This window comes from Enhydra lutris, unplaced genomic scaffold (assembly GCF_002288905.1).
Source record: "Enhydra lutris kenyoni isolate GAN:26980312 unplaced genomic scaffold, ASM228890v2 scaffoldscaffold13, whole genome shotgun sequence".
Classification (NCBI taxonomy): domain Eukaryota; kingdom Metazoa; phylum Chordata; class Mammalia; order Carnivora; family Mustelidae; genus Enhydra; species Enhydra lutris.
The window spans coordinates 1,534,005-1,560,530 of NW_019154097.1; the positions used below are offsets into that span (position 1 = coordinate 1,534,005).

Here is a 26,526-nt window from a genome sequence, read left to right on the forward strand (position 1 = left end):
TCCTGGGACGGAGTCCTGCATCGGGCTCCTTGCTCAGCAGTAACTGAATGTGCTCTTTGTCAATGCTAAGTGCTTCCAGTCCTTTTTTGCCCAAGGAGCACCTGCCTATCTTTATCTGGTTGATGCCACATGTCCTTCAGACTGCCCCAATGACACTTCTTCTGGAAGGTATCCCCACCCCCAGTCTGAATCTGCGACCTTTTCTGAGTGTTCCCCCCGTACCATGGCAGTGACAGTCACACTCTTACAGTTGCCTGCCTGCTTCTCTGCATCGCCCAGCAGGCTCTGAGCAGTGCACGCACTGCTCTTACACCCTTGTGTTCCCAGCAGGGGGCACAGAGTAGGCTCTCTGGGTCATTTATAAGTAAAGGAAGAGCGTGGATGCGATGTAGAGAACAGCGGTCAGGGGACAGGCCCCAGGGCCGTCAGACTTGGGCTCAGACGACGGCTCGATCATCGACAAATGTCTGGCCTTGGACAGGTGAGCTCAGCTCTCTGTGCCTCGGCTCCTCTTCTGCACACAGGGCTAAGAGTGGAACCTCTGTGAAGGATGGTTGTGCACACTGATGAGTTCATGTGTGCAAAACACATGAAGCCTGTGACACGACTGTGTGCTGCGGCTGCCAGCGTTCCAATTCCGGTTCCAGCATATACTAGCTGCATGGTCTTGAGCAAGTCTCTTAACCTCTCTGTATCTCAGTTGCCTCTTTTGGAAAAATGTGGGTGTTTGTGGCATCTAATTTAAAGGGTTGCCATGGAGACTAGATGAGAAAATAAATTTTAAATATTTAGAAGAGTGGCTCATGCCCAGTGAAGTCGGTAAGCGTTAACTACTAATTAATGAAGTCTGACTTAGGTCTCAGCTATTAATTCTACTATCCTTTCCTGGGTGCACGCAATCCATGGTTTGGTTTATGAGTGTGTTCTGAGTGCCCGACCTGCCAAGTCGTAACTCTGGTTTATTCTACCTTAACTCAAAACAATAGATGTGATTTGATTATAAAAATCCTGGAGAGGCTTCTTGATGCCCTGCTCTGCCTGCGTCATTCCTGATGGACTGAATGACTTTGAGTAAACCTCAGCATGTAATCTGCCCTTCACAGATGCTCTTGGGTAGCACCATCCTCCTCGGAAACCTCTGTCCAAGAGCTAGGAGATCGTGATTCTATAAATGCCCGTGCCTCCTGGCACTGCTGATCCCTGTCTCCCAAGAGAAGCAGATGAAAATGCCGCCCGGACCCGGCTCAGCTCAGAGAGGTGTTGTAACGAAGTCACGCATGGGAAAGGAGTACAGAAACAACAGTCCTTTCGATATCAAAGCTGCTGTTGTCATCATAATTGTCTGGAGTCTGTTCCTAAAAGTCAGGCTTTGTGAATCTTAGATTAGTTTCAACTTAAATTCCCTTAATGTTCGCTACTCACCGTGTATTGTAGGATCACTCGACCCAAATAATAATTATTCTTTCTACTTTTGGCAATTCCCTCTCGTTTCCCATGTGAATGAATGCATCAGCACCACCCAGCAAGCCTGTGGATGAAATTGCCGGTGCGTTTGTTTATCACCAATAAATTCGACTGGTAACATTTCAAGCCTTAAAATGTATATATTTACCTTTTGTCTCTGACAGGACAGACAGTTTACAGAAGAATCAAGACCTGGAATTTGAAAGAAATAGAGAACGATTTGAATTTTTAAAGGTATGGGCGGAGTTTGGTTCCACTGGTTGTTTCTTTATATACGTGGGTACAAGGAGAGGTGCCAGGGAGGTGGGATGCACAGAAACACATCAGGTTTTCATGGTGTTCTTTCCGTTCTCAATCCTAGTGGGGTTCTCAGGCTTTTCACAACATGCGGATCATCCCCCCTGGCTCAGGAATCATCCACCAGGTGAATCTGGAGTATTTGGCGAGAGTGGTATTCGATCACGATGGCTATTATTACCCAGACAGCCTCGTGGGCACGGATTCGCACACTACCATGATCGATGGTTTGGGTGTCCTCGGTTGGGGTGAGCATCGTTCCAGGTTCCTCTTCCATATAAGCTCTTCTCTAGTGTGTAGCTTGATTTCCACTCTTACCGTGACATCCCAGGAGCATGACTTTGCACGATCTTTTGTCTGTTTTGTTTACTGCTGGATTTCTAGTGCCTAGAAGACTATCTCATGTCTCCTAAGCACTCAGTAATAATGTTTGGAAGAATGAACTGGCATAAAGGTTAGGGACATTTAGAATAAATGCAGATCACCTCTGTTTGTTAAAAAATGGAGACTCCTGAACCCCATTTCTTTTTCTTTTTTTTTTTAAGATTTTATTTATTTATTTGACAGAGATCACAAGTAGGCAGAGAGGCAGGCAGAGAGAGAGGAGGAAGCAGGCTCCCCGCTGAGCAGATAGCCTGATGTGGGGCTCGATCCCAGAACTCTAGGATCATGACCCGATCGGAAGGCAGAGGCTTTAACCCACTGAGCCACCCAGGTTCCCCCTGAACCCCATTTCTTCACTTGCTGTAGAATCAAGGGGATTTTGATGCAGGTGTCCCGTGGACCACACTCTGAGAAATAGTTGTTAAAAATTCCGTAGAGGGAAATAGGGAAAAGATAACTGTTCTTGGGGCGCCTGGGTGGCTCAGTGGGTTAAGCCGCTGCCTTCGGCTCCGGTCATGATCTCAGGGTCCTGGGATCGAGCCCCGCATCAGGCTCTCTGCTCAGCAGGGAGCCTGCTTCCTCCTCTCTCTCTCTGCCCGCTTGTGATCTCTCTCTGTCAAATAAATAAATAAAATCTTTAAAAAAAAAAAAAAGATAACTGTTCTTTACAGAACCCAGATCTGCACTAGTAAAGCCCTGTAAGGGGATTGGATTATGCTTGCGGGATATAGTAAGGCACAGTGAGAGCGCTCCTCCGTCATGCCTTTCTTGCAGGCGTAGGTGGAATCGAAGCCGAAGCCGTCATGCTGGGCCAGCCCATCAGCATGGTGCTTCCGCAGGTGATTGGCTACAAGCTGGTGGGAAATCCCCACCCCCTGGTGACATCCACGGACATCGTGCTCACCATTACCAAGGTAACCATACGCTGCCTCTTCCTGGCCATGGCCGGTTTGGGGGACACACAGGGAGCGAATGCACGATGGAGTCCTCTTGGTTTCCATGCGCTCTAGGAAATAGGATGTTGATGATTTTTAAAAAGAGATAAGGGGAGAGTTCTGCGGTTAAGTGTTAGTTAATGTTCATTTTACTCTTCCGTGGCTGCATGGATCCTTTTCTTTAAAACAATATTTTGAAAGTGTGAAAGAGTTCAGATACACAGAAGTTAAAATGACATGCGTATGCGCCACCACAGAGAGTTAACAGATGGTAACATTTCCCACGTTTGCTTCGGAGCTCTCCCTGTGTGCATATTTTTTAAGAAGTAGAATGAAATATTTATGGCTAAAGCCGTCCTCCGCATTCCTAGAAATAACCGCTATCCCAAGGTTGTAAAACTTGTTCCCAAGCGTGTTTATACTTAGGCTACCTTTTTCCACATGGTTCGTCTTTATTTGTAAATAACAAACTGCTTCTGTGGATTTAATGTCGGACTCTTTTAATTCCCTTCTCTGTATTCGAACTTTCATTGTTGTAACGGAAGTTTCTCCAAGCCGGAAATAGTACTTTCTTTTTCCTTTTCTTTAGCTTTTGCAAGAAATTATTTTATTTTATTTTATTTTACGATTTGCTTGCTTTGCAAAAGGAGAGGAGCATTTTGCAAGATTATTAGAAAAGAGTGTTTTGTTTTGTTTTTATTATCACAAACCTATTTTTGTCTGGTTGTATAGTTAGGAGGCTTGGAATGTTAGGGATAACTACTCTCCTGTTAACAGACAAAAACTATTTCTCTTTGATTTAATCTTTATGGAATTTGGAATTGCATTTATTTGAATGCTATAGGTTATCATAGATGTCTGTGCATTTTTCTTCAAATGCAGAATTACGTAGGACTTTCCCACCGAATTTAGCAGAAGCCCACGTAACCCGAAGAGCCTGTCCGTGTGGCTGTCCACACCACTGGTGAGACTGGCTTAATGCAGGCCAAGTGAACCACGGAGGCCCCAGCCCTGACTGATGGCATGTCTGGGAAAGAGATGGGAGTCAGACTGGCTGATCTTTTGGTTACAATGAACTTGTACTTGTGTTCAGGAAATTTTTTCATTATACCCTTGAAAATAAGCCTGTTACTTAATTACTAAACTAATGTAAGACTATTTAGGGTGGAAGAATTCATTTGATTTTTTTGCACTTGTAGGTACTTCCAGAGATCTTATAAGAGAGGAAAAGTTCTTCTCATCATGTAAAACTTTTATTAATGTTATTTGTGTTTTGGGCATTACTTTTTCTTTCTTTCTCTCTCTCTCTCTCTTTTTTGGGGGATAGAAATTGTTTTTGACATAATTTTAGATTTATAGGATAGCTGATGTAAATACAGATCAAACAGGAGAGTTCTGTTAGCTTTCTCCCAACTTCCCCAAACATTAACATCTCACATAACCACGGTACATTAATCAAAATAAAGAACGTTAGTATGACACTATTAACTAAACTAGAAACTTCTCCAGTTTTTTCAATAATGACTCTTTTCTGTTCCAGGATCCAGTCCAAGATTCCCCATATTTAGTTAACATTGCTTTTTAAATTCTGTTTTTTAAAGTAATTAAAAATATGTTGGGCCAGTTTATGTTTTATGTTTACTCACCAGGCTAGCTGATAAGAATTACAAAGTGCTAGTTCTGCATCTTAAAGATGGGCTCTTGAGTCTCAAGCTTTCTCTTACTCTGCTGCTCAGCACCTGCGCCAGGTGGGGGTCGTGGGCAAATTTGTGGAGTTCTTTGGGCCGGGAGTAGCCCAGTTGTCCATTGCTGACCGAGCTACCATTGCGAACATGTGTCCAGAGTATGGAGCCACTGCTGCCTTCTTCCCGGTTGATGACGTTAGCATCAAGTACCTGGTGCAGACAGGTGAGTGCGGACAGCCCTGGGTCAGGCTTCCTGGAACTCCAAGGATCAGAGCACTGCCTTCTGCCTCTGCCCCTTGGGAGTGCACAGGTTCTCACTTATAGGTTATTTTTTCCTTTTATCAATGGAATCAAAATGGTTGTTGGGAATTCAGAAGATACGACAAAGACACGGTGTAGCCAGCCGCAGGGGCTCAGGTATTTGGAAGCCTAAGTGTTTGTACTGGTCTTCTACTACTGGTTATTTGATGGGAAGCAAGTGATCTTAGTAATGAAGGTGTGCTCTGACAATTAACTAAGCCTGAGGTCCTCTGAATGGACGATGATAACCAAAGAGAGGGGGAGTATTTACAGACAGGACCAGAATCTGCTTCAGAAAAGAGTCCAGATCAGTTAATGACCCCTAGTAAAGAGCACCATCAGCCAGAGAGTCAGAGTATTAGATAGAAAGTTGAAATATCAGCAAAGGTTTTGGTGTGTGTGTGTAAGCAGAATGCACCTTACTTGTGTAATTACCGGTGGAGACGTTCGTTTCACCAGGAAATCTTTTACTTATTTACTTATTTGTCAGAGAGAACATGAGTAGAGGGAGTCGCAGGCAGAGGGAGAAGCAGGCTTCCCGCTGAGCAGGGAGCCCGGGATCATGACCTGACCCAAAGGCAGATGCTTAACCAACTGAGCCACCCAGACATCCCTTCAGCAGGAAATCTTAACCTCTGTTACTTGTTATTTCTTAAAATACCTATTTAGGTCGTGATGAAGAAAAAGTAAAGCAAATGAAAAAGTATCTTCAAGCTGTAGGAATGTTTCGGGATTTCAGTGACCCCTCTCAAGACCCAGACTTTGCCCAGGTATGAGAGAGTGCATTTCCTTTTCCTCTAGGCAGTGATTTTAGTTGTGTATGTTTTTTTCTGAGGGGGCATACTTGTAGGAAATTAGTCACTGCCAAGTCATCACAGAAGAACAAGGTTTTAAAAGACTAAAACAATTAAGAAGATAAGGAATTATAAACCTAAAATGACTTCTTCCTTTTTTCTTGGCCATTAGGTTGAATGTGTGTCCCCTTTCTGACCTACTGATTGACTCCCCTAATGTGGAAGACCTTTGGAGAAGGGCTTCACCAGAGAGAGTAGGGCTGTTTAAGGGGCTCATCTCATCACTATAGATGGAAAAGAAATGGAGGTCAAGCATAGCAGTTAGTTCTGGTTTATCCAGTGACTTACCTTCATTCATTCTCCAGGGGGCAAACTGTCTCCACATTTTTCTGGATTGGCAAGCCTGGATGGTCACCAGGTCACCCTGGTTATGTTTCACAGTATACCTGAGGGAAGGAAATACACAGTCAGACCCAGACCCATTGCCTGGCATTGATGACTGAATGGCAGCATCCTATCAAATCAATTAGGAAAAAGTACAATGGTTTTTGTATCATTTTAGTAGAAAACCCATCTGAAACTAAGCTAAGCATTAAAAAGGATGCATCGGCTGCTTTGCAAAAATGCATGCATAGAAGATGCTGGCCAGCAGCTATGCACACCCTCTGGTCTTTCTGAGAGGTGACAAGGCTTCCTGCCTGTCCCATGCCACTTACGTGCCCATCCTGAACTTTGGAAATTCATTCCTTAGGGATTAAGAAGAACGTTGAGTCCTTGTTTATGAATGTGATGGCTTAGGTGTTGTTTTTTTTTCTTAAAGATTTTATTTGACAGAGCAAGAGAGAGCACAAGCAGAGGGAACAGGAGAATGGAGAAGCGGTCTCCCTGCTGAGTAGGGAGCCTGATGCGGGGCTCAATCCCAGGACCCTGGGATCATGACCTGAGCTAAAAGCAGAGGCTTAATCAACTGAACCACCAGGCGCCCCTTGTTTTTGTGGTTGTGGTGTTTTCAGTTCTCTGGCCCAGCTTGCATTTTTGCTCTGAGGGTACAATGTCAGCTCTTGACTTCCTTCTCTTTTGGGGAGACAGGTTGTGGAATTAAATTTAGGAACGGTTGTGCCTTGCTGCAGTGGACCAAAAAGGCCTCAGGACAAAGTCGCCGTTACTGACATGAAAAAGGACTTTGAGAGCTGCCTCGGAGCCAAGGTAGGGGAGAGACAGGTGGAAGTCCCCCCTCCCCACCCAGCCCTATGCCCCATGTCTTAGAGCCACACTGCTTTCCACTCCCCCCCACCATGACGAAGGCTCCCAAAGCCTGATGCTGATGGCATTTCTTCTCCATCCTGAAGTCTTCAGTGCCTGTCCCATTGGCCAAGAGCCACACAGCTTCCTTAGAGCCCATTACCGTCTGTGAACACAACCCAGCCTGAACATCTACTTTTCCTATGACTCTCATCACACTGTGCACTCGACTTGCCCTGGCTTTTCTGGCCATTGTACTTCTGTTCATGCCCCCCCTTCACCCACCTGCCTGGCTCCTCCCCCTCCCTTCATGTCCATGTCCCTCAGCCTCCACAGCATGGCCTCACATCTCACAGCAGAAAGTCATTGGTCCCTCATTTGAACCTTCCATGGCACTTGGTCTGAAACCTTTGGATGGCATCCATGTTCTTGAACTTACATTGCTGGTCCTTTATATTATTTGTAGGTCTGATTTCCCTTATTGGACCATATGTTTGAGTGAGGGTTTGTGTCAGCATCACCTTTGTATTCCACAAAGTACCTAGTGTCTTGTATGCAGATGTTCAATGAACATCTCCCCAAATGATGATTAAGATATGTGATACGTTTTATCGTGGGGCCATCAGCATGACACCAAATGTTCAGCTGTACTTGATTTGCCTTATTGACCACGATTAGTTGAATCTGGCCAAAAGGACACCTTTTTCTAAATTTCCATCATGTTAGAATCAGTGACTGTGGTTCATATCCATGAAACTCTACAATAATGTCATCTGGTTTAATTAGACTAACTTGGAACTGAATTTGTAGTTGTAAGCAAGTCATTGTTAATAGGACCTCAAAGCAGAGTGAGAGTCAGAAATTATGACTGTCTTTTATAAAGATTTAAAAACAATAAAGAGGCTTTCATTTTTCTGTAGCATTTCAGAGTTCATTGGCCGAGATATTTGTTTTGCTAAAAATTGGCTTTTGAAATTATACGTACAAGGTATTTCTTTTTCTCCTAAAGTGAGAACATTTCACAGTGTTTTTTCTTCCATTTTTTTTTTTCTTTCCCATAGCAAGGGTTTAAAGGATTCCAGGTTGCTCTGGACCATCATAATGACCACAAGATGTTTATCTACAATAATAGCGAATTCACCCTTACTCATGGTTCTGTGGTCATCGCTGCCATTACTAGCTGCACAAACACCAGTAACCCATCTGTGATGTTAGGGGCAGGTGAGTGTCGGCCTCCCTCCCCGAGGTCATGGGGACACGTGGGCAGGAATCTTTCAAGACGCTACCTTGGGGCTTACCTGAATCTACCTGCAATTCCCCAAACCTTTTCTTTTCCTGATGCAGAAATGTGTTGGTCCAAAAGTGTTTACACAGGGGCGCCTGGGTGGCTCAGTGGGTTAAGCCGCTGCCTTCGGCTCTGGTCATGATCTCAGGGTCCTGGGATCGAGTCCCGCATCGGGTTCTCTGCTCGGCGGAGATCCTGCTTCCCTCTCTCGCTCTCTGCCTGCCTCTCCATCTACTTGTGATCTCTCTCTGTCAAATAAATGAATAAAATCTTTAAAAAAAAAAAAAAAAAAAGTGTTTACACAATAATGAGTGTCCAAAGCAAAGTATGCAAAGTAGAATACATAATGCATACTTGTCTTTAGAATTAATGCAGAAAATAAGTAGAAGAAAGCAAAAAAAAAAAAAAAATTTTTTTTCTGGTAAGCTTAAACTCTTGTGTCAGACTCTAAAAGAAAAAAAAACTATTTTCCTATCACAGATTAGTGTCTGTAAAAACCCTGATAGGCCTTTTTGTACACCGGACTTCAGTCTGTCTCAGAAGTATTTTAAGTATCTCTGAATTGGGGCACAGGGAGCTTACTTGGCTCTAAGCAATTCTGGTCAAGTAGTTGATATTATATACAGAGTTTTATTAATAGAAGTCTCTTTAGTGTCAAGATTTTTTTGTCATTCCCAAGAGTTCCTTTTGTGTCCATAAACCAAAGATCATCAAAGAGTTCTTTCTTTAAAAAGTGTACACGTACATATGGAACACCTTTGCCCAAGAATTCATGCGTTGATCCCTAAGCTTTTTGTGTCTGGAGCAAACGAGTTTCCTTAAGACTAGTCAGTAGCTTGTCTGTAGATTCTTGTGCCTTTTTACCCCCACTCATTTCTTTCCAAATTCTCTGATATGTCATAAGAAAGCACCCAGCGTCTCTGCAGTAGTCTCTATATTTGCCAAAATTCCAGCGGCCGAGAGCTCTTGATTTTCTCCTTTAAAAGAATACCTGGGGACTAGATTTTTACTCTACCCTGACCGTACTTCTCACTAACCCGTACACAGTTTATATCCTTTAAGAAAGAGCCCTACCAGTTATAATCTTCATCCAAATAAAACGTAATCAGAAAGATTATTTTTCCTCCAAAAGTTAAAATCTTAATTCTATAATATATTCCTTAATATTTTTAGGTTTATATCTTCAAAAGAAAAAGCCTCTTTCTTCATTTCCCTTACTAATTTTGAGTTTACTGTGTATGTGCAAATACCTTTGGGTCAGTGAGTTGTTGATTTGTGCTAGGTAGCAGAAGGAACAATCAGCACAGTGATCAGGGCTTTGTTGGGCGGTGGCAGGCGACACGGACGGAGGGGCCGGTCTCTCTCCTAAAACCGCCCCGGCACCGAGGGGCCGGTCTCTCTCCTAAAACCGCCCCGGCACCGAGAGCGGGCGGCCACCCAACACTATGTCGGTGTTTACCATTTCACAGGACTGTTAGCAAAGAAAGCTGTGAATGCTGGCCTGAACGTGAAGCCTTACATCAAAACTAGCCTGTCTCCTGGAAGCGGTGTGGTCACCTACTACCTGCGGGAGAGCGGGGTCATGCCGTATCTGTCCCAGCTTGGGTGAGGAGGCATTTTCTTTTATACTTTTCTTTTTATGTTGTATTTTATTCCACACGTATCACGCTGCATCACCTTCTCTGATGGTATCTGATGAGTCTCATCAGCCAGTGAGCAGACTTCCACCCTCACATTCCCACAGAGTCAGGCCCTCCTGTGGACAGTTGTGCTTGTTGTTCATCAGACAAGCATGCCCTTGAAGGGCAAAGCAGGGCTGAAATCAAGCCTGTGCTTTGATGTGGCGCCGCAGCCTTCTGGAGGGGGGGATGTCTCTTCTCAATTGGCAGAGGTCATGAGACGGGCTAGTGCTGGCTCAGCAGCTGAGAGGCTGCCGTTTGGCATGAAAATAACTGGCTAAACATGTTTTAATTCCTGGGTTTAAACAAGTCGTTTGTTACCGAATACAATTCCTCCAGTTTCCCCACTATTCCTGATTTGGATGAGAAAGATTTTATTTGGATGTCTCATAAAAGTCAAAGTCCTTATTGATTATACAATCAAAGTAGTGAATAGAGAAATTAAATGGTGATGTGATTTCAACTTTTAAAAAGCCTAGATAGGCCCCTTTTTACAATTTACTCAGAAAAGACTAACTGAGTGATGTAGAATGGATGAGTAGTATATTAAAATGATCTACCTGGCTGGCTCAGGTCGTAGAACATGCGATTCTTGATCTTAGGGTTGTGGGTTCAAACCCCACATTGGGGGATAGATAGTACTTAAAATTAAAAAATCTTTACAGCACTCCTGAGAATGAAAGCTTTGTAGAAACAAGACTACACTTATTCCACATGCCTCCGTTCTCTGTGAATCAGCTGTCTCTAGAACTGTCCCCAGCAGAGCAGCTCGCTGGGACTCACTCTCCATCTCGCTTCTCTTCCGGCGGCTAGGTTTGATGTGGTGGGCTACGGTTGCATGACCTGTATCGGCAACAGCGGGCCCTTACCTGACCCTGTGGTCGAAGCCATCACGCAGGTAATGACCGAGGAGCCTGTGGGACTCTTTTCATGTGATGTGTGACCTGAATGCTGGTCATCTCAGGAAGTCCCATGGCAGCAGGGGGTGTGTTCAGACATAGGGTTTTTGAAGTCAAGCTAACCCGACTAGCTATCGACCTTGTACCTCAGTTTTCACACCTGTAAATTGGGGGTGATGATAGGACCTGTTTCACAGAATTGTGAGCGTGGAGACGACAGTGGATGTAAAGGACTTGGCACAGTGCCCACACACATGGGCTCTTGGACTACACACGGCTCCAGGACTCTGTGTGCCTGGCCATCTGCAGCCTGGCTCAAAGTCAGGTGTGTCTCCACACAGACAGTGCAGTCAAAACTGCATTGCATGGCCTTGATTTCTGTCCCATAAATTCTGTAGCATTGAGAAGCACCGTTTGGTTTGCATGAATTACAGAACCCATGGAGGTCAGTGTGGCTTCCTTTAGCTTTCAACTATTGTACTTTCCCTCCGGTTCTCAGGCCCTGGGCGGCAAAATCACGAGTATGCTGCCTTCTGACACACCTGGGATTTCATGTCTCTTGGTGTCCTTCACCACAGTCTCCCCAGGGACACCCATGCATGCTCTTCTCCCCACAGGCAGAGGACCAAGGCAAAGGGAGGTTAAAGAACTCCCCCTGTGATGGGAGCGTTCTGCAGGTGGTCTAAGACAGAAAGCCTGGCCCCCTTCTCCGTGTCACCAGATCTTTCTCTTGCCGGACACAGGGAGACCTGGTTGCTGTTGGAGTACTCTCTGGGAACAGGAATTTCGAAGGTCGAGTCCACCCCAATACCCGCGCCAACTACTTAGCCTCTCCTCCCTTGGTGATAGCCTATGCAATTGCTGGGACCATCAGGATCAACTTTGAGAAAGAGCCGCTGGGTAAGATGTCATTTGTGGGGCTGCCCTTGTTTGTTTTCGGGTGAATTCAAAAATATTACTGGAGGGAGAGTAACCACTTTTGTTAATAGATAATGAGGCATAGGTAGGTGGTCGGTTAGTTCAGCTGGTTAGAGCATGGTGCTAATAAATAATGAGGCATAGAACTGACAAAGATGAGAAGAATATTTTCTTTTCTCCCCATACACAGCCAAGACAGAACTGGAACAGACAAAAATCGACTGAAGGATAAGGGATGACAAAAGGAAATCTGAAAAGTCAGAGAGAGCGTACTATTCTGGCTTCATCCCCAATTCTTCTCTTTCTAGCTCCGATTTTTTTTTAATTTTTTATTTTTTTAATTACTTTTCAGTGTACTAGATTTCATTGTTTATGCACCACACCCAGGGCTCCGTGCAATACGTGCCCTCCTTAATACCCACCACCAGGCTGGCCCAACCTCCCACCCCCCGCCCCTTCAAAACCGTCAGGTTGTTTTTCAGAGTCCATAGTCTCTCATGGTTTATCTCCCCCTCCAATTTCTAGCTCTGATTTTATCTAACATGGGGCACTGTTTTAACATATCCAGTGTAGGAACATGTCTCAAATAGTTCAGCCTCCCCAAATCCAGAGAAATGATGCTTTTTGTTTCCTTTCCTCTGGAGGTCTTGCTGTGTCCTCCTCTGTCCGGTCTCAGCAGATTCAATAATATGACAACGGTGTCCCTTCAGTTTACTGTTAGGAGATCACCACTAGAGCTAGAGTCGATCCTCATGTGTGGATTCGGTATTTGCAAATTTGCCTCTTCAATAAATGTAATTGAGCCCCCAAATCAAGACTCGTCTTGCCTCCGTAGTAATTGGCAGACGTGCACAGAGGGGTAAAGCTTTTGAGTCACTTCAGCTACGGCCGAACGAGGCAGGGCCCTGCCTTCTCCTTTCAGCTCGCATATCCTGTTCGTGCTTTGTGTAGTGCCATGTTTTTCCACATTTTTGTGGTTTTGGTGATTTCACTTTTTAAAAATAGCCCCCAAGCATAGTGCCGAAGTGCTCTCTACCTTGCGGAAGCCCAAGAAGGTTGGGGGTGCCTCATGGGACGTAGACTTTGTTCAGGCATGAGTTGTAGTGCTGATGTCCTTGTAAACGCTTCAGCAAGATGTCCTGGATGAGTGTCTTTAAGCAGAAGCACACGTGAAGCAAGATTACATATTGGTTGGGTGCTGAAAGTGTTGTGACGAGAGGCTGTCGGGAGCCTGACCCACGTCCTCCAGTGCTGGCAATTCACACTTCACCACACGGTGTTGGCATGGACTTTACAGAACGCTTCTACCACAGCGAATGGGATTTGACTGGTTGGGATCATGAAAATGGGCTATTAAATGCAGTTTTTCTCCTTAATAAACTTATTTTCCCCAGGGGTCAATGCAAAGGGACAGCAGGTATTTCTGAAAGACATCTGGCCAACCCGAGACGAGATCCAGGCAGTGGAGCGTCAGTACGTGATCCCGGGCATGTTTAAGGAGGTCTACCAAAAGATAGAGGTGAGGTCCCCGTCCGCTCTGCCCTCTTGTGGCCAGGGGACAGCCCTTCCTCTGTGGCGTCTGCAGATCCCAAGGCCGATGGTGGTGGAAACTAGAGGAAGTCACATTTCTTTCTTCAGATAACCAAGGAGGTAGTTCTCAGTCATTTTCTCCTGTGACTTCCATTTTTACACACCCCACACCCTGCAGATCTTCCCAGATTTGGACAAGGTCCCAGACTTGGCAGCAGCCTCAAGAAGAGAGGTTGTAGGTTGTGTGTGATTCCTACCCAGCTCGCCAGAACCTCCCCGCCTCAGACCCTGGGTGCTATGCCGGCTGTGGTTAGGGATCCCTGATGTCACTATAGAGTCTCGCTGACGTAGAGTTCATGGGTTGGATGCCCCTCCCAGAATTATTTGGATGCTTAAAAAAAATTTAAAAAGCCACTGAGGAAAAAGCACTGAACTACTGAATTAAATAAACCTTTCTGTGCATTTGATAAATAGGGAGAAAATGTGTGGGGCTCAGTATCGTTTTCTGAGACTCTTGGATGTTATTCCTTTCTCTGCTTTCTGTGTTAGGCTCACCCAAGGAATGCTGACTGGGTCTTGGGTTTGAAATACAAGAGCAGACTCTCTGGGAAAGAGGGTCAAATTGGGATCACATTCATGGACCATGATCTCCCTCAGGGTGCTCACTGGGAAGTGGTATGAACAAGTTTGCTAGGCACTGGGTTAAATGCATTTCTCCAAAGACTGAAGTTATGGCCCCATGGAAACAGTTGAAGCTGACTTTAATGCATAGCAGCTGTCATTTGCTGTCCCATGTCCCTGTGACCTGGACATCTACTTCCCCAAATCTTCAGAGAGTAAATAATTTCCCCTTGGGTACAATCTGGATTACTATTTCATAAATTATATTATGTATATGGCTTAGTTATCTCTTGCTGTGCAACGAATTATCCCAAAACTTGGAAACCACTTTCATTAAATCTCATGGTTTCTGTGGATTAGAAATCCACGTGTGGCTTACCTGGGTGCCTCTGCCTTCATAAGGCACCAGCCGAGCTGAAGGCTCAGCTGGGGGAGGATCCACTTCCAGGGCAACTCGAGTGGTTGTTGGCAGGACAATACACCTCATAGGCTGTCGGACTGAGGGTCTCCGTTCCCTTCTGATGGTTCCCTAGAGGCTCTTCCCCATTGCCTTGCTCAGGGGTCTCTTCACAGCTCACAGCATGGTCCTGGCTTCCATCAGAGCAGGCCAGAAAGGGAGAGACAGACAGAAGGCAGTCTCTTTATAACCCAGTCTTGGAAATGAGTCACCAGGTTCAGCACACACTCAGCAGGAGCCAATCGCTTAAGGGTGTGCAGCGGGTGGGGGCAGGTCCTTGGGGCCATCTTCGAGGCTGCCTGTTGCAGTGTTTGTGTATTTTGAAGTCATCTGGCATGACAGTGTCTTAGTGTCAAGGAGCTCTTTTATGTGACTAGAATAAGAACTATTTTGGTCTGGGTTTTATTGAAGTACAGTTGACACACGGTGTTACATTGGCTTCAGGTGTACAACATGGTGACCGGACAACTCTGTGCGTTACCCAAGCGTAGCCACCATCTGTCACCATTCAACACTATTACGATACCATTGACTGAATTCCCAACACTGTACCTTCATCCCCGTGACTTACTCATTCCGTAACTGGAAGCATGTACCTCCCCCTCCCCTGTGCCCCTTTTTGCCCATCCTCACACCTCCCCTCCCCTCTGGCAACCATCAGTTAGTTCTCTGTGTTTATGGATCTGTTTCTGCTTTGTTTGTTCACTTTGTTTTTTAGATTCCCCCTAGCAAGGAAATCATAGTATCTGTCTTTGACTATTTCACTTTCATACCTAGAGGGTATTATGCTAAGAATGGTTTTTATTGTACTCTTAGGATATATAGTTTCTGGTTTCATGTCACACTTAACTTTGAATGCAGTGTAATTAGATTTGCTTTTCTTTCTTCTGTCTTTTTTGTTGGTAAGACCGTGAATGAAAGCTGGAATGCCTTAGTAGCCCCATCGGACAAGCTGTATTGCTGGAATCCCAAATCTACATACATTAAGTCACCACCATTCTTTGAAAACCTGGTATGACTTTTTTATTTTTAACAAAATGAGTTTTTCAAAATTCTCTTTCCTTATAAAGTCTATCTGATTACCTTCTACCCTTACTCTAACTATGCATTCCAGTGAAACCTTTACCAACACGAGCAGACAGTACTGGGGAGAGTTCTGAGACACTGGGGTACTTGGCTCTAGGGCCCTACAGTGTCTCTGTCCAGGGGTTCTGCGTGTCTGAGCAGACACGCCCTGGCCATCCCGTACCACCTGGACAGAGACTCAGAAAAGCCCGAGGACTGACTGTTTCAGCAAAACATCCCCGGGCCTGCTATATTTAAACTTTATACTCAAAAAAAAAAAACAAGGGAAATCTTACCTATAACTGATGATCAAGGAGTTTACGCACTGCTGGTGGGAAGAGGAGGGGAGTAGAAGCCAGGGTTCTGGTTGTCCTCAGCATCTCCGTTCCCTGGATGTGGAGACACAGAAGGTCATTTGCAGCTGCATTCCTGTTGCTTTCAAGGGAATAGTCCCAATACTTTGCCTCCCTTCAGGGGTGGAATGTGAATATTTGGAGTAAATTCACCTTACTTTTGGAAGCATCTCTGATAAAACCAAAAACCTAGAATTTTCTGTACAGCAACGTAGGGCTGTCACCCAATTCAGGTCCACCCTGGTGACTGGAGAAAACCTGAACTGGCACTGACTGGCGTATTCTTTGCTAGACTTTGGCTCTTCAGCCGCCCAAATCTATAGTGGATGCCTACGTGCTGTTAAACTTGGGAGATTCCGTAACAACTGACCACATCTCTCCGGCTGGAAATATCGCAAGAAACAGCCCCGCTGCTCGCTACTTGACTAACAGAGGGTAAGTGTGAGCGAGGGGAAGAAAGACTAAGCAGCAAAAATGGAGAGAATGAGGCCGGTGTTTCTGTTGACATGTTCTCTTTTCAATCAAACTCTGGTTTTTCACCAAACCTTGAGGCTTGAAAACCAGTCACGTTTTCTGTTTGCTGCTTTGCAGCTTCCTTGGGAGATTCCATGAGCGAGGAAACCCTAGCACAGGGACCTTCTTTCTGTGCCAGTGTTCCCACTGGAGTCCAGGCTCTGCTCTCAGCCTGCAGGGCACTCAATGGGGTGTCCTCTGCACTGCTGCCCCCTGGCTGAGACATGTCTGACTGTGATTTGCCACTGACACATCCATTGATGGATTCATCAATCACAGACTGACGTCAGCAGGTACCAAACCAGTATTACCCACTGTCCTCTAATACGCCAAGAGTGGTTAGAGTCTGTCCCAGAGCTGACTTTCCCTGAGAATTATCTGGGGAGAAAAACATTCTGGCTCTGCTAGCACCTCCCATTTCCACATCTTCAGGGATGGGCCCAGAGCTAATCTAAGAACAAAATTCAACACTTACTCATTTTTTTTTTCCTTTTTTTTTTTTTAAGTCAGTGCCAGAGGAAAATGGCCTTGACCCCATCTCGCTTTCCTGGTGGCTGAGGTGTTTTCTTCATGCCTCTCCATCCTGCTGAGCCCCACTCAGCCTCTGCCTCCTCCTGGTGCATCCTATAGGACAGTCATGTTCAGAGCAAAAGTAGTCCACGTTCCCCAGAGACGGGAGTGCTGTAAGCATCAGAACCTAGCCCGCCTCTAGAGTAAGGGATGCACAGGAGTCTATCTCAAGATTTTTTTTTTAACGTGGGGCAACTATTGTATTAAATGTACAGGAACTTGCTACACACAGACACAAAGGATAAGATTCTGAAGGGAGGGATTGTGCTTTGAATGGGAGACCTAAGTGCATCACTGAGCAGAGAAGGGCAGGGGATATTTGAGAGGGGTCAGCGAATTCCTGCTCTTTTCCCTCCCCACACTGCTCTGACTACACTGGTGGGTGCCTCAGTTGTTGAATATTCCAGGTAAGTTCAAATACCCTTCTTCCAGAGAGTCTTTGGTTGGGCTGGCTGTTTTTTCCTCCTGGATGCTCTTCCCCAACTCCCTTGCCACTTCAAGTCTTCCTCCATGAGGTCACCCCCACTGTACCCCTGTTTTCATCTTGATCTACTTTTTTTCCCCCTCAGTTATTAACCACAATGTAGTAACACTTAGGTAAGATGCTCATTTTAAAATTATGATTATTTGTCTCTACCTTTTAAAGATTTTTATTTATTTATTTGACAGAGAGAGAGATCACAAGTAGGCAGAGAGAGGGGGGAAGCAGGCTTTCTGCCGAGCAGAGAGCCCGATGTGGGGCTCGATCCCAGGACCCTGAGATCATGACCCAAGCCGAAGGCAGAGGCTTAACCCACTGAGCCACCCAGGCGCCCCTGTCTCTACCTTTTAGAAGTAAGCCCTGCAAGGGCAGGAATCCTCATCTGTGTTGTTCCTTGATCCACCTCAAGCCCTGAGAATAGTTCTTGGCATGTAGCTGGGGCTCAGTAGTTGCTGAATGAATGACTGAATGAATGGGAGAAAAGGATTCACCAATAAACAGAGAGACACGGCGGTTGAGGCTGGAGAAAGAAACTAAGGAAAGAAGCAGTGACCACTACTTTTTTTGATTGGTGATGGTTGACACTTTTGAGATATGGACTCTAGGGAATTGAATGAAAAGAATCCTACCTTCCTAGAAAAGTGCACATATCCCCAACATTCTGGATACAATTTCAGGAGTTTGTAGACATGCTCACCTGCTCCTGAATCCCATTCACAGACTCTCTCATCACATCTCACGGTGAGATCAAACTACCACTCACACACACGTCCTAGCATTTTTAAAGAAACCCAGTGAGCCGATCACTGTGTTATTGTAAAATGTTCCTGTTGTCACAAAGTGTCCTTTCACTGGGGCCCCCAGACAGAATTTTTCTTTGATTTCAGGACCAGGAAGAGCTGTTCTGCCTCTTTGGCAACACTCTGACTTATATCTTATGAAAATTGTAAATCCTGTTGCCTGTCCTGTGTTCTTGTAAATCATGTTGCCTGTCTGAGTTCTTGATGACTTGAGGACAAATGTATACCTCCTTCCAGTTAGTTTACAGAGCATATTTTGTGTTTCCCTAATTCTTGGCTCCACCCGACTGGCCCTTGCTGATTAGTCTTTTGCTTTCCTTTTTCTTACCCATTTTTAATATTTTATCTTTTTTTTTTTTAAAGATTTATTTATTTATTTATTTATTTGAGAGAGACACCGTAAGAGAGAGCATGAGAGGGGAGAAGGTCAGAGGGAGAAGCAGACTCCCCTTGGAGGTGGGAGCCTAATGTGGGACTCGATCCCAGGACTCCAGGATCATGACCTGAGCGGAAGGCAGTTGCTTAACCATTGAGCCACCCAGGCGCCCTCATATTTTATCTTTTGTGACACTTTCTAGGCTACCCTATTGAATCGGTAAAATGAATACTCATTAGAGTTCCTCCTGGTTTTTCTATTCAGATTAAAAGACTAGAAGTTGATCCTGAGACAATGTTGATTTCCTCCTTTCACTGTCCCACCTCTAATCTCTGACTCTACCCTCAGCAGAAGATACAAGAACCAGCTTTTCTGCCTTGGAGAGTGATGCTTAGTAGACTTAGATATCTAGGTCGGTGGTTTTTCCTTTTTCTTGATGGAAGCTAAGTTTTGTCTTTGCACCGTTCACTAACCTAGCTCCTCTCCTGCTTGCATTATTAGCTTGACTCCACGAGAATTTAACTCCTATGGCTCCCGCCGAGGGAATGATGCCATCATGGCACGGGGGACGTTTGCCAACATTCGCTTATTAAACAAATTTTTGAACAAGCAGGCACCACAGACTATACATCTGCCTTCTGGAGAAATTGTGAGTACTATCCCTTTGTCAGGCTCTGGGTGACTGGACATTTACGTAGTCGCTTTCCTTTGGGCCTTGTTTTTTCTTCATAGCCCCGTGGTACCTCGTTTTGAGAAAGTTCATCATGGATAGAGATGCCCTTTAAAGTTTTACAACTTTCTCTTCCTGCTTAGAGATTCTGCTTCATGGTTTCCTGGGAGTTGAGTTTATGAAGCCTCTGAGTGAAATGTCGTCAGTTCAGAGTATTTGAAGGGGAACTTCAGGTTAAGATAGAGGATATTTATCAACAGGTGCTATTGTATGACTTTATTAGCATTTAATTAAGTCCCCATAGAGGAACATAGAGTCCCACTGAGGCCTGCATGTGTCCTGACGGAATCCCTTTGCAGTTGGCCTGTTACAGCAGGAACTGTTCGTTCCCACGGGAGGGAGGCGTGTGACAGGCGGGAGAGTCTGCGCTTTGAGTCTGACAGACCGGCTATGGAGGCTTCAGCAAGTTATTGCCCTCTCTGAGCTTCATTCTTCTGACCTTCGAAGCAGGATATCCACCCTGTGAGGCTCTGAGGCCTAAGCTTAAATAGAATGATGTGTATTAAATACAGAGCAGAGGATCTGGCACATGTTGTGGGTCCTCGGTGTTGCTTCCCTCTCCAGCGGGAGCTGCCAAGCTGCTTGAGAACTGTTTAAGTTACTTGAGAAATCACCCTCCTGACTTACTTAAAAATAATAACAGCTAGGATTTCTATAGAACTTATTACATCCCACATACTGTTCTAAGCTCTTTGCCTATATTGACTTCTTTAGTCCTCATAACCACCCTTTGAGGGAGGTACCATACTTGTCCATTAAGGTAATAAAAATGGAGATTAAAACCCAAGGAGTCTGGGGGCACCTGGGTGGCTCAGTCAGTGGGGCATCCGACTCTCGGTTTTGGCTTAGGTTGAGATCTCAGGGTCACGAGATCAAGCCCCACAACAGTCTCCACACTAAGTCCGGAGTCTGCTTAATTTTCTCTCTTTTCCTCCGCTCCTCCCTGCCTGAAATCAATCAATCAATAAATCTTCAAAACAAAACCCAGGGAGTCTGGCTCCAATGTCAGTGTGGTTTACCACCACCCATACTACCTCACTTATAACAGATTTTGGTAAAGCAAACTCTTCATAGGTCATCAATGATCACCAGGACCCAACAGAAGTCAGTGCCCGGTAGGTAGTTGTTCAGGAAGGAGCAGGGATGATAAGCAGGCTATTAAATGGAAAAGATACAGTTAGGTGGTGGAATGTCCAAGAGACAAGGGTAAAAACGGGCAGTATAGACACTGGCTGGGTGGGGGGAGGGGGAGGGGCTCCAGTATACTGAATGTCATAGTGAACCTCACATATTTACAAACCCGCCATGACACAGGACTTCTCTTCAGATGTTCAGGGCCTCCTCTTACACAAGGAGACCAGAATCAGAGATGAACAGCCATTTGAGCCAAGACTTGAACTTGAAAGATAGACCTAGACAAAAAACAGAGGGGGAAGGGAAAAGAACAGAGATAATGCAAAGAGTACAAGAAAATGAAAAAATGATTATCTTCTCAGAGTGAAGAAATGATTTTCTGTTGGCATAAAGTAATCAAAGGACAAGAAAGGGCTCTTGGTAAAAAATAGTAATTAAAAAAGAAAGAAAATGCTGTTTAAAAAAAAAAAAAGCTCCTTAAAAAAGTCACAGGAAAAGCTGATTAGTTGAGAAAATCTCTCCGAGTATAGAACAGAAAGACAAAGGAAAAATTAGAGAAAATATAAAAAAATTAAAGACTGAAATGAGGAGGCTCAGCATCTGACTAAACAGAGATGCCGAGAAGAGAAGAGAGGTTATTATCCGGGAAGTAATGCAAGGAAAACTCCCCCACTGCCAGATCCGACTCCACAGAACAGCCACTGCATACCTACATGATTATGGAAGACCAGCTCCAAATCGCTTTGGTGTGAAGTTAAGAACAGCAGCGATGAGGACAAGATCTAGAAACTTACAAAGAGGGAAAAACAGCTTCTGTGCCATGTGCTGGGGATCAGAAGTGCTCAAACCAACACTGGAAACTTAGACTGGTTGCACCCCAAAATTCTGTGTCCCATGTTAAAGTAATAACACATTCAGATTCAAAAACTTTAAAAATACTCCTCAGGAAGATACTTGGTGAATGTTTTTTACCAAAATAATGAAATAAGGCAAAAAGAGGGAAGATGGAGGATCCAGGAAAAAGAAATGCAGGGAATCCCCAAGATGTTGGTGAAGGAAGATTCTTCCATCACAGGAATGCACCACCTCTAGAGGAGAATCAGTCCAAATTAGGACTGAAGCTCCTGGAGAGAGATCTCCGTGGAAAAGAATTTTACTTCCTTTTTTATTTTTAATTTTTTTTAAAGATTTTATTTATTTGAGAGAGAGAGCTTGAGTGAAGTGAGGGGCAGAGGGAGAAGCAGACTCCCCGCTGAGCAGGGAGCTAGACTGACGGGATCATGACCTGAGGCAAAGGCAGATGCTTCACACTTTACCTACTGAGCCACCCAGGCATCCCCATGGAAGAGATTTTTAAATGACAGACTTCCTGGGGCCCCTGGGTGGCTCAGTGGGTTGGGCCGCTGCCTTCGGCTCAGGTCATGATCTCAGGTCCGTGGGATCGAGTCCCGCGTCGGGCTCTCTGTTCGGCGGGGAGCCTGCTTCCCTCTCTCTCTCTCTTTCTCTGCCTGCCTCTCCGTCTACTTGTGGTCTCTTTCTGTCAAATACATAAATAAAATCTTAAAAAAAAAAAAAAATGACAGACTTCCTGATACAGTTGAATGTCTTTAGAGAATTATCCTTTAGGCAGAGTGGGGATTAACTGATGGGTTGGGACATAGAAACAGGTGAGCACACATACAAAAAGGAAATTATTAATTCCAGTGGAAATTTTTCTTAATTACCAAGAAAAGGAATCAGAGTACATTACTTGACTCAGCTATAAATAACATTCACATGGTTAAAGTAGTACAAACACCAAATATTGACTTACCCAAAATGTATGACATAATTATATTGGGAGGCTGGGGAGAGGGTACCCAGGGGAATGGTAGTCACAAGAACTAAATCCCTGGGGTGTCTGGGTGGCTCAGTCCTTTAAGCATCTTGATTTCAGCTCAGGTCATGATCTCAGGGTCCTGGAATCAAGCTCTCCCTCGGGCTCTGTGCTCAGCGAGGAGTCTGATTTAGGATTCTCTCCCTTTCCCTCTGTCCCTCCTTCTGCTCGCACACACTGTCTCTTTCAAATAAATAAATAAAATCTTTTTAAAAGGAGAGAGAACTAAATACCCATCAAAGCAGGAAATTGATAACAAAAACGGAGACATAGAGAACTGGCAGTTTAAATATAATACTGAAGACACAGAGGCACAGTAACGGAAGAAACCACCAAATTTTACATCCTCTTCTTTAGAAGAGAGGGCATGTGCAGGGAGCTGTTGCTTTATAAGCTCCCCAGATTTGGGTAACGCCATGTGGAACTAACCACAGGCTCCATCAGCCCACTGAAATAGTAATTTGTGAAAGCTTACTTGAAAGGTTGATTATACACCTTTCTAGAGCTTCTTTTGAAGGAAACCCTCTCTTGGGGATTTTTTTCTTTCTTTCTTTTTTTTTTTTTTTTTTAATTTTTTTTACTTAAGTAGTCAGGAAGAACAGTTGTTTCCTGTCACCAGCAATGATATCCAATGTCTTTGTGAAGTCTTGGCACAGCAGAACAGAGTTCTTGAGAGAAACAAATGAAGACATTTGTGGAAGATGTTTCTCATATATACCAAAATATTAGTTAATCCTCTTCTGTCCCGTATTGATCTGTGCTTCCACCTGTGTTTCTGCTGTCTCTGCCTTGACCTCCTTATAGAAAGGTGAATAATACAAGTTCGCATTTGGGGGCACTGGGTGACCCAGTCGGTTAAGTGGCTCACTTTTGATTTTGGCTCAGGTCATGGTCTCAGGGTCCTGGAATCAAGCCCCGCCCCAGGCCCTGTGCTCAGCAGGGAGTCTGCTTGAAGATCCTCTCTCCCCCTCTGCCTCTCCCTCGACTCACTTTATCTAAAATAAATACATGTATGTATGTTTGCATTTTATGTCATTTCAGAACATGTCACCTTCTTTGTGGTTGCTACCCTACATAAGTGACCATCACTGAGTCCCTGAGAATGAGTCAAAACCCAGGTTTAGGTGGGATTCTCTGTTTTCTAAGCTGCAAAACAGTTAAATCAGTGGAAGAGGGGGAAAAAAATCTGATCTACTTTATTTTTTTTCCCTTGATGCCTTAGGATTTGATGCCTTAGGTTTTCTAAAACTAGGACAAAAACTAGGCATTTCAGTTAAAAGAATATAAAGCTCATGGGAGGGGTGAATAGATGGGAGCTAGTTGGAGATCTGTAGAGCAGGCCACTGATTGGTTGAGTGTTGGCTGTTGGCTTCGTGTTGACTTGGGCCCCTGAAGACCCTGTCCTTCCCACCAGGTCCCCCTGGCCTGTGTCCACACTGCTGCATGTGTAAACCTTGCTTTTCTCTTCCTCAGCTTGACGTGTTCGATGCCGCCGAGCAGTACCAGCAGGCAGGCCTGCCCCTGATCATTCTGGCTGGCAAAGAGTACGGCTCAGGCAGCTCCCGAGACTGGGCGGCCAAGGGCCCTTTCCTCCTGGTGAGTGTGACGTGGAGGGAGCCCACAGGCACGCTCAGGAAAGCAGGTGCTGTTTGTTCAGCTCCTGCTTCTTGGCAGATCTGCCTTTACCCCCCTCAGTGAAGGGTAACGTAGAGTTGAACCGGTTCCTCAGATCAGATACTCGTATTCTACGAACCGTGGATCTTTGGGGGTGTCTGTGGAGCAGTTGGGAGGAGGGTCTGTGAAGTCTCTGAAATTATTTTCAAATATGTGTAAACATGACTTTTTTTATGGGGAAAAATGGCACGGTTTTCCTGTTATTCAGGTTGAGGACCCGCAGTGTATTTTAGGCTGTTGTTCCAGGAAGCAGTAAGCCTAGGCCGCTGCTCCCGTGTTGTCTCTCAGGAGGTTCACGGGAGGGTAAAAGTAAGGAGCCTGTGCTCTGGACAGACTTGTGGAGTGCACTTCTCACAGTGGCTTTCCACTGCCTCTGAGTCAGCTTACAGACTCTCTAGAAAAGGCAGCTCTCTCTGGACGCAGACAGGCAGCTCCTCAGAGGCCTGAGCCTCATGAGGTGTCCCCTTGGAGGGGCCATGCAGGGAGCAGACGGTTGTTACCTCTTGAGCATCGTCCGGCCCCAAAAGCAGGGAAGAGTCCTGCTCAGCTTCTATTCTCAGGGTAGGGTAAGATGACCTAGCTGGTGCCAATCTCTGATTTATGACTTGAGCAAATTAAACCTTGGGAAACACCTCATACAGTGATTTCCACACATACGGTAAAGAAGGCAGGGTCTGGCAGGCAGCCCTCCGGGGATCCAGGCTTCAGTAAATCTCTGTGAACATCACACTTATTGCTTTGTTTTGTTTTTTATCAATCATTTTGCTCTGTGGAGGGAACAAAAGATGTTCTTTGATTACTTGGTAAGGTATCAAAAGCCTGCCTTTTCTAGAAGCTGCTGAAAAGAACCAGAGAAATTACGGAAGAGGAAAGAGTTTTAGGGATGGGGCTGGAAGCTGGCAGTGCAGCCGCTGGGGGCTGTAAGAGCTGAAGGAGGCTGAGAGGACTGGTGCATGAGGGGTCCCCTGGGCTCTAGGCTTCTGTACAGAACAGCTCCGAGTTCCGGCCTCCCCGGCCAGGCTGCTCAACAGTGCTGGGCTCTCCTCACGGCAGATGGGGCTGGACACCTGGTCTGCAGCCCTGCGCAGCCCTCACCCAGCCTAGGGACGTGCATAGTATGTGTTTACAAAGCTGCCACTCCCCCCAAAGTGAACACATGTGTACACAGATCCATACGGAAGACCTCCTGTTCTTGAAACAGGAATCACAAAAGCAGCACATCAGTTCCTTCCTCTGTAGTTTGTTCTGAAAGTTGTTTTCCATTAAAACTTTTCGTGTCTGCACCTATTCAAGGGAGAGAAGAGAAAAAATTTTTATGTTGTTTTGCAGTGTGGATTCTAGATACGGTGGAAGTGTGCTAAGAGATGTTGTATCACAAAGCAGCTAAGTATGTGGTCGAGCTGCATGGGTTAAATACCAGCTACCACCGCTGACTGTGTGGGTGATGAGACAGCAGTTGCCTCTATCTCCTAGGGCTGGTGGGGATGGGATGAGAGAAGCCACTTTATTTTACTGCCTGTACATTGTAGGCAGTCCGTGCAGCTGCGGTGTTATTTACTAGAGTAATTGTTTATGTAAATGACTCATTGGTACTTAGAATTTAGGTGTGAGAGGAGTTTTGACTGAAGAAGCCTTTTGTCAAGTTTCTGTGTATCTAAAGAAAATGGAAACTGTGTCCAAAGCACTGTCTTGGCTCCTCAGGGAATCAAAGCTGTCCTGGCTGAGAGCTACGAGCGCATTCACCGCAGTAACTTGGTGGGAATGGGGGTGATTCCCCTCGAATACCTCCCTGGGGAGACTGCAGACACCCTGGGACTCACGGGGCGGGAACGATACACCATCATCATTCCAGAAAACCTCACACCACGAATGAAAGTGCAGGTCAAGGTAAGCTGGAGCTCCTCCCCCCCATGCCACGCCCAAGTAACAGGACCTTGTGTTCATCTCAATGTAAGAAGGAAATGAGTGGATTTGGAAGGAAAACAATCACTCAGTAGGAGTGCATTAGACCTAGGAGTTCTGCTGTCACCTGCTCTGTCTTCACAACACAGTGAGGAGGAAACCTGTTGATTACCTATTTCCGTTTACTCACAAAATTACCATCAGTTCCTTTCTTACTCCCCAACCCCACCAGCCCCACTGTCTCCTCTGACTCCCAATCTCTCTTGAACCCAGAGAAGAGTGCGGGAAGCTCGGAGACAGGACATTTTCACATGATCTAAAAAACATCTTTTTATAATCAAAACGTGGACATACCCCATTCTTGAGCCTCACCTCAGGTGCCAGGTTTTGGTTAGCCCAAAGGTAGAGGTGAGGCAAAGCAGGTGCCCAGCGCTGACATCCCAGGGTCAGCAGCTGGACCAGCTGCCTAAGGGACCACCTCAGTGAGACCTCTGCTGACACATGGCTCCCAGAGGAGGTCTAATGTCAGTAGGAGCTGCTGCCCCGAGAGACTTGGCCCTTG

The 26,526-nt window shown here is 45.3% G+C and overlaps 1 protein-coding gene across 1 annotated transcript in view; it reads left to right on the forward strand.

Annotated features, from left to right (window-relative positions):
* The window catches only part of LOC111145972 (aconitase 1), a 56,683-nt gene that overhangs the window by 29,037 nt on the left and 1,120 nt on the right, over window positions 1-26,526 (forward strand). The window contains exons 5-20 of the mRNA XM_022501317.1: window positions 1,629-1,698; window positions 1,826-2,009; window positions 2,920-3,059; window positions 4,817-4,988; window positions 5,735-5,835; window positions 6,949-7,065; window positions 8,163-8,322; window positions 9,856-9,991; window positions 10,879-10,963; window positions 11,708-11,864; window positions 13,277-13,401; window positions 15,398-15,502; window positions 16,201-16,343; window positions 19,150-19,297; window positions 23,862-23,984; window positions 25,764-25,949. Of these exons, the coding sequence (XP_022357025.1) occupies window positions 1,629-1,698; window positions 1,826-2,009; window positions 2,920-3,059; window positions 4,817-4,988; window positions 5,735-5,835; window positions 6,949-7,065; window positions 8,163-8,322; window positions 9,856-9,991; window positions 10,879-10,963; window positions 11,708-11,864; window positions 13,277-13,401; window positions 15,398-15,502; window positions 16,201-16,343; window positions 19,150-19,297; window positions 23,862-23,984; window positions 25,764-25,949 (2,152 nt within the window). The remainder of the gene's footprint in view (window positions 1-1,628; window positions 1,699-1,825; window positions 2,010-2,919; window positions 3,060-4,816; window positions 4,989-5,734; window positions 5,836-6,948; window positions 7,066-8,162; window positions 8,323-9,855; window positions 9,992-10,878; window positions 10,964-11,707; window positions 11,865-13,276; window positions 13,402-15,397; window positions 15,503-16,200; window positions 16,344-19,149; window positions 19,298-23,861; window positions 23,985-25,763; window positions 25,950-26,526) is intronic.